Source organism: Quercus suber, unplaced genomic scaffold (genome assembly GCF_002906115.3).
Source record: "Quercus suber isolate HL8 unplaced genomic scaffold, Cork oak 2.0 scaffold_612, whole genome shotgun sequence".
In the NCBI taxonomy this organism is placed as follows: domain Eukaryota; kingdom Viridiplantae; phylum Streptophyta; class Magnoliopsida; order Fagales; family Fagaceae; genus Quercus; species Quercus suber.
The window spans coordinates 414,804-421,962 of NW_027070055.1; the positions used below are offsets into that span (position 1 = coordinate 414,804).

Below are 7,159 nucleotides of genomic sequence, written 5' to 3' on the forward strand. Positions count from 1 at the left end.
ACTACGATATAATAACCCAGGAAAACCAAACCGGTAAAAAACCTGGGAATGATTTAATCTAGCTATCTTCAAGGTAAAAAACAAATCTACTATAGAGAATTGAAATTTACAATAAGACTGAGATCACTAACATCCTATTACTACCACATGTACAACTTACTAACACGACCATGTGCAAACTTCAAATCCATGGACTTTTTCTTTATTAGGCCTTTGCAATACAAGCACCCACACTTGTGATAAAAAACACAAACTCTCTTGTTTGTGACTCCAATACCACCCTTGAAGGTTTAGATTATCAGCATCTTTGATGACTAGAGAAGGCAACAACTTTTATAACACCGCATCTTGAGATTCTTCAAGGAATAATACCGGTAGAAGACATGAAAGAGTTTTTTGGGTACAAAACCCTAGATACAAAAATAGGCACACTCTTCTCTCACTGAAAGCCTCATAAAAATGTGCTTAGGGTTTCCTTTATATACTAGGAGAAATAGATCTGAAACCCTAATCCTTTTTGGGCTTGAATTGCTGTTGAGTCGAACTTAAAATTCTGCAGACCCATATTTCGATCAATCGAGCCTATTTTTCGATCGGTCGAACCAGGCAAATTTTGAAATCTTCTTTCTGCAACTTACTTGCTCTTGAATCTTGACTTGAATCACCTTGAGTATTGTCTAATAATACTTATAGACTCTAAGATCTATATCTAAACAAATTTATATTTATGATTTGCCAATTGTTCTAAACTTTTAGAACCTAACAATAACTAATTGTCTTCTTAAAAAAAAATTGGTTTTACCAAGATAAAAAAGTTTATGGAAATGTATTTGGGGCAAAAATAAATATTCCTCATCAAGCTAAGGGTCCCACGAACAATGTGGATGTAAGAAATGATGGTGTACTCTGGTGATGCCTTGTATTGGCACTTTCTTAGAAAATGAATGCACTTCCAAAGTGGTAAGGAAACCTATACTGGCCATCAAATGTGCCTAACCATTTCCTTGGGTCATGAAAATTTTTATTAGACCGAATAACTGCGTAACACCATATGTCTTTAAGGCACCAATCTACAATTGCCACAAATATTAATCTCCACAAAAATCTCGAGTAACAGTAAAGTGTAATTCTCGAGTAACAACAAAGTGTAATTCGAAATCAATTACATTTTGCATTTTGGTAAAGCGAATTGCCACACTTAATCAACTCAAAATCAATCAAATTTTATAATCAAAAGGGAAAATCGATCGAGTATTACTGATATATGAACAAGAAGATAGCTCCTCACCATTACAATAACCCTTCAGCGTAATTAAACTTTACATGCAAACAATGGGGAAAAAGCCCTAGGAATTTATTATAATGAAAATACAGCTTCAAAATAATAATAATAATAATAATAATAATGATGATGATGATGATGAAAATACAGGCCTTATCCCTTGTGTTTTATTTTTATTTTCGAAAATACCAGGCTAAAATAAATATATTCTCCTGGAACAAAGAATATTCTTTCTAATATTATCAAGAAACAAAACAGAAACAAAAAAAATCCACGTAAATTACAAAGAATATTCTTTCTAATATTACGTTTTTCCACGTCCGTCCAAAGGTTTACTTAGACTTAGAGCCACCGGGATTGGTAGTATCCCCTTGACCACCTTGACCACCTTGAACAACAACGCCGCTGCTGCCGCCGCCACCACCACCGTCATCACCACGGTCTACGTTTACATTACGTACCCTAAACCGCTCAAGCCTCAAATCCGATTCTCCTCCTCTATTAGATGGTGTTCTTGGCGAGCCAACGCTCAAACTCCTTTGCAAGGTTGGAGTTGATCTCCTTCTATTCACTTGAAGATGAGGTATTTGTACTTGAGGCACACCACCACCACATTTCTTAGACAACTCTACAAATTCATCATGAAGTTTCGGAAAGCTTTTCTTGCATAATTCCTTTCTTCGAACATAGAGCTCCCTAGAGAATTTTAACAATGACAACAACCTTGGATCGACTGGTTTCTCTGGCTTCGGTTCAAATCCGTAGTAGTTATTAGCACCCATATACATATTGTCACCATAATAATCATATTGTTGCCGATACAAACCACTTTCAAATATTGACATATCATCAATTGTGCCGAAAGTTGGTTGATTCCAAGAGCTTGATGGCATGTTGTTTGTAGGATAATTGGTCATTCTCTCATCCGATGGATACCAAATTGGGTATGTTCCTTGTTCATAAGGTTGCCCCCATGGTGCGTGGTTCTCCATGAACACTGCTTTTTTGGTTTAAAAAACAAAATTGAGAGGAATAAAGAAAAACCAAGATTGAGACTTTATTTTTTTGGAGAAGAAAGTTGAGACTTGAGAGAACTAAAGAATGAGATTGGACTTAGGTGAAAGTATAGCAAAGAGCTCAATAGGTTTGATTTTGATATGTGGCTTTGGTTTCTTTGGTCTGATGAAAAAGTTGATAACTTGGGGTATTTATAAGGGTGAGATGTTGGAAAAACTTGATGGTTTATTCAAAATCAAACTTGATATTAGATTAAGCTAAGCCATTACTTGGTCATTACTCCAAGCTACGTGTTTTTGACTAAAAAATAGCAATTTCAAGGATAATATTGGCTAGAGTGACTTCTTCTTATGACAGCCCAGTTGAGGCCTCATTAAATCGAGGGTTTCATGATATTTGCGATAATAGGACTGGCTTGTCACGCCGTATTTTAATAAATCCGTCATGACTCATGATAGCATTCTTGGAGACATGGATCACTTGCAAAGTGTTTGGAAATTTTCTTAAGGGAAATTGTGTTGGCCATTTCGTTTTCGTGTACAATATTAGGCCCACGTTTTAACGATTATGAAGAAGTTTCTTAGAACAAAATTTGGACTAATCCCTTTCTATGATCAAATTCCGTGTTCCTAATAATAACTATGATTCCTAACTTTAAAGTCCAACCCAGGGACCCATATATATCAATGGTAAAAAAACGAGTCCAGTAAGTTGGAGTAAAAACTTAAAAGTTCAAACTAAATTTATTCATTACTTTTACTTCTTTTTTGCTGTCAATTTGATCTATCTTTTTCTCAAACGAGTCCAGTAGTCTAGGTTATATTCATTATTCAACACGGTCCTTCTATTAACATCGGCTAATAATAATTTGTTAATACTAATTAATAGTGATGTGACAAGCATAATTAATTAAAAAAAAAAAACGTTTTTATGAAAAAGTACAAGGCGCCTACTTGTTATCAAATTCAGTAATATAAGATTAAATATAAATCCTAGTTTTTATTTATATTAAAAAAAAAAAAACCTAGTTTTTTCGCAAAGCAAAGATTTAAATAAAATTGTGGGGCCAGAAAATTAGGCAGCCTTGGCTTACCTTAAACCAGGCCCAGAGGCCCATGCCGAGGATGCATGTAGAGTCCGAGGATAAAAGTACGGCGTCCGGCCCCCAAGGAACATATCCGAGGACGACCCCGTCCTCGGACATCCGAAACCTTAGAAGCACACGAGTACCACTCCACCAAAGAAGGGTTTTCTTGAATATCCGAGGAGGAAAGGGCAAGCGCTACGCGTCGGCGACGGGAGTACGGTGAAGAAGCAAGTCTAAGGCGAGCTGTTACCTCCACATTAAGTGCCCTCAACTAACGTCCTGGCCGCATTAATGAGGATAGGATTCCTGAACAGTGCTGTCTTGGGTGCTGCAACCCACAGGAGGAATGGGAATGCGGCTGATGGGACAGGCTCTCAAGTGGTGGCCTGGCTGATCAACGAATGTAGGGTTAGGATCAGTTGAGAGAGGTGTATATAATGTAAGGAATCTTTCTTGAGAAGGGGAGGGGAAAATCTGAATTAAGAAGGACTGTAGCAACTTATATTCTCTGAATTCTTGTAATCAATCTTCAAAGAAATAATAAGAACTCCAGGCTCCGGAAGGCAAGTCCGAGGAGCATTATTGTGCATCCTAATTCATGTTTAGGTTGTTAAACCTACAGGCAACCATGCATGGCAGTTGCATTCTTTACTAGGGCCTAGTTCTTGAGCCCACTCTCTATAAATTCATTGTAGGGCAAGCTGGGCTTGGGTCCACTCTCTCAACCCGTAGAAGTGCTCAAACCCGGTCTCTACAATTGGCGCCGTCTGTAGGGAGAACTCGTGCATCAGTAAGGACAACAGCCAGGCATGGTAGGGTCAGACCCTCATCAAGTGAGTTCCCATCGGCACGAACTAGCTAGATCCCAACGTCCGAATGACTATGGCAACACTGGGCATGGCCAGAACGAGGAGAACGGATGATTCCGAGAAGGAAGTGTGCATACCTCACAAACTAGCGAAAGCCACATGCATAGAAGCGGCCGCGTGCCCCAGAGGGGCGATAATGGCTCAGCCACGTGATCGCGAGAGGATAAGAGTCACGCCTCCTAGAGACAGGACGATAAGGTGGCCATGCAGCGAGAGATAGATGATCTGAAGAGAAAGTTGGCCATGCACAGCGAAGGCGATCCGAGCCCAGCCTTGACCTACCCTTTGACGACGAAAATGATGACGACTACAGGCAAAGGTCGACAACACCCCCGAGCGAAACTTTCTTCCACGGGGATGAGCGTTACCAGAGGAGTAGGCGTGGCAGCCCAACCCCTAGGGGATTAGGAAGTGACGCCATGAGCAAGGCACTGGATCGGCTCTCCAGATCGCCCTTTACGCGTCACATAGAAGAGGCGGTGCTCCCTCGGAGGTTCCAGCAGCTAACCTTCACTGTTTACAATGGCAAAACGGACCCCGTGGAGCACGTGAGCCAGTTCAACCAGAGGATGGCCGTTCACTCTAAGAACGAGGCGCTGATGTGCAAAGTCTTCCCATCCAGCTTGGGACCTGTGGCAATGAGGTGGTTCAACGGCTTAAGGACGAATTCCGTAGACTCGTACAGACAGCTGACCCAAGCCTTTGGTTCCCGTTTTGTCACGAACAGCAGACCTCCTCGGCCCATGAGCGCGTTGCTGTCCCTGACCATGCGCGACGACGAGACCCTCAAGGCTTACTCGGCCAAGTATTGGGAGATTTACAACGAGCTGGATGGCAAGTACGACGATGTCGCCATCAACACATTCAAGAACAGGCTCCCGATAGGGCACGGCCTGAGGAAGTCCTTAACTGGTAAGCCCGTCACCAGCATGTGGCAGTTAATGGATCGGATCGACAAATACAAACGGGTGAAGGAGGACTTGCTACAAGGCAAGGGGAAGGAGAAAGCTATCCCTTAGGAGAGGAGGGATTCCAGGTCGGACTGATATAACAATGCCCGTCCGAGGAGAGATTTCATGGGGCAATCTGGGGCGACAAACGCCCAGGCTGTCGGTGTTGTGTTTCGAGAACTGGTGCACAGTGTGCTGGAAAAGATCAAGAACGAACCGTACTTCAAGTGGCCGAATAAGATGTCGGGGGATCCTGAGAAGCATAATCAGGACCGCTACTGCCAATATCACCAGGACCACGGGCACTCTACGGAGGACTGCAGGAATCTCTGGAACTATCTGGACCAGTTAGTCCGTGAGGGGAAGCTGGTGCTGGAAAAGATCAAGAACGAACCGTACTTTAAGTGGCCGAATAAGATGTCGGGGGATCCTGAGAAGCATAATCAGGACCGCTACTGCCAATATCACCAGGACCACGGGCACTCTACGGAGGACTGCAGGAATCTCTGGAACTATCTGGACCAGTTAGTCCGTGAGGGGAAGCTGAAGCACCTCTTGCACCATTCCAGCAGCTAGCAGGGCCAGACTTACCAAGAGCCACGGAAGGACACTGCCATGAGGCAGCCCGCTAGAACGATTAATGTGATCTTGGCTGCGCTAGGAAGAATAGGCATGCGCCCTTCGCGAGTGCTGTCTGTGACCCAGGTGGCCGCCGAGGAGCCCCAGTCCGAGCCGAATAGGGCCAGAAGAAGTTGTCACCCGACCTTGACTTTTTTTGAGGAGGACAAGGACGGGACCACCCAACCCCATGATGACGTCTTGGTGATCACCCTCAGGATTGGGGACTATGAAGTCAAAAGGGTGATGGTGGATGGTGGCAACGCAACGGAGGTCATGTACCCCGACCTCTATAAGGGGCTGGGGCTAAAGCCTGAGGACTTATTGCCCTATAGCTCCCCCTTGATGAGCTTTGACGGGAAGCTAGTCATCCCGAAGGGCGTGATCAGGCTGCCCATCCAGACCGGCCCGGAAGTAGTAGAAGTGGACTTTATAGTGGTGAACACTTACTCCCCCTACACTGCCATTGTGGGAAGGCCTTGGCTCCACACCTTGGGAGGCGTTGCCTCTTCCTTGCACCAGAAGGTGAAATTCCCGTCTGGAGGCCGAATCCTTGAGATCCGAGGGTGCCAGTCAACGGCAAGGCGGTGTATGGTCGCAGCCACCTCACGTCCGCAAGATACGGAGCCCTCGGCCACCGTGGCCGAAAACTTATAGCAGTTAACCACCTCGGTGGCACTAGCTGACACGGCCGCCAAGGAAGCAGGGCTTGAAGGCCTAGAAAAAGTGGTCATCGACAACGACCAAGAGAGGTTCTTTCAGGTCGGAACCCAACTGCCTCCCCGAGAGAATGAGGAGTTGCTTGAGTTCCTTAGGAGGAACCTTGACTTGTTCGTATGGGATCCCTGCGATGCCCCAAGGATTGACCCATCCTTCATTTATCACCACCTTAACGTCAACCCTTCGGTGATCCCCAAGAAGTAGCCACCCCGACGCCCGTCAAAGGAGCACGCCGTGGCAATTAAGGAAGAGGTCAATAAGCTTAAGCACGCGGGGGCTATTAAAGAGGTATTCTACCTAGAGTGGTTAGCCAACACTGTGGTGGTCAAGAAGAAAAATGGGAGATGGAGGGTTTGCGTGGACTTCACAGACCTTAATAAAGTATGCCCAAAGGACCCCTTCCCAATGCCACGAATAGACCAGTTGGTGGATGCGACCGCAGGCCATCCTTGGATGAGCTTCCTAGACGCCTTTCAGGGCTATGATCAGATCCCTTTAGCCTTGGAGGATCAGGAGAAGACGGCCTTCGTGACACCCATCGGGAACTACCACTACAAGGTGATGCCATTCGGCCTGAAGAACGTTGGATCTACTTATCAGAGGATGATGACAAGAA

General features: G+C 44.5%; 2 protein-coding genes across 2 annotated transcripts; one reads left to right on the forward strand and one right to left on the reverse strand.

Moving 5' to 3' along the window:
* Positions 1-1,614: 1,614 nt before the first annotated feature.
* LOC112004281 (uncharacterized) lies at positions 1,615-2,274 on the reverse strand. The gene has a single exon (XM_024036515.2). It carries the CDS (start codon positions 2,272-2,274, stop codon positions 1,615-1,617), a length of 660 nt encoding a protein of 219 aa, XP_023892283.1.
* A 2,400-nt stretch (positions 2,275-4,674) lies between these two features.
* On the forward strand, positions 4,675-5,274 carry LOC136064032 (uncharacterized). The gene has a single exon (XM_065765167.1). The coding sequence runs from the start codon at positions 4,675-4,677 to the stop codon at positions 5,272-5,274; it is 600 nt and encodes a 199-aa protein (XP_065621239.1).
* Positions 5,275-7,159: the final 1,885 nt, after the last annotated feature.

Excerpts from the sequence above, each read along its gene's own strand:
- LOC136064032 (XM_065765167.1), top strand. The coding sequence starts at position 4,675 with ATGAGCAAGGCACTGGATCGGCTCTCCAGATCGCCCTTTACGCGTCAC.
- LOC112004281 (XM_024036515.2), bottom strand. The coding sequence starts at position 2,274 with ATGGAGAACCACGCACCATGGGGGCAACCTTATGAACAAGGAACATAC.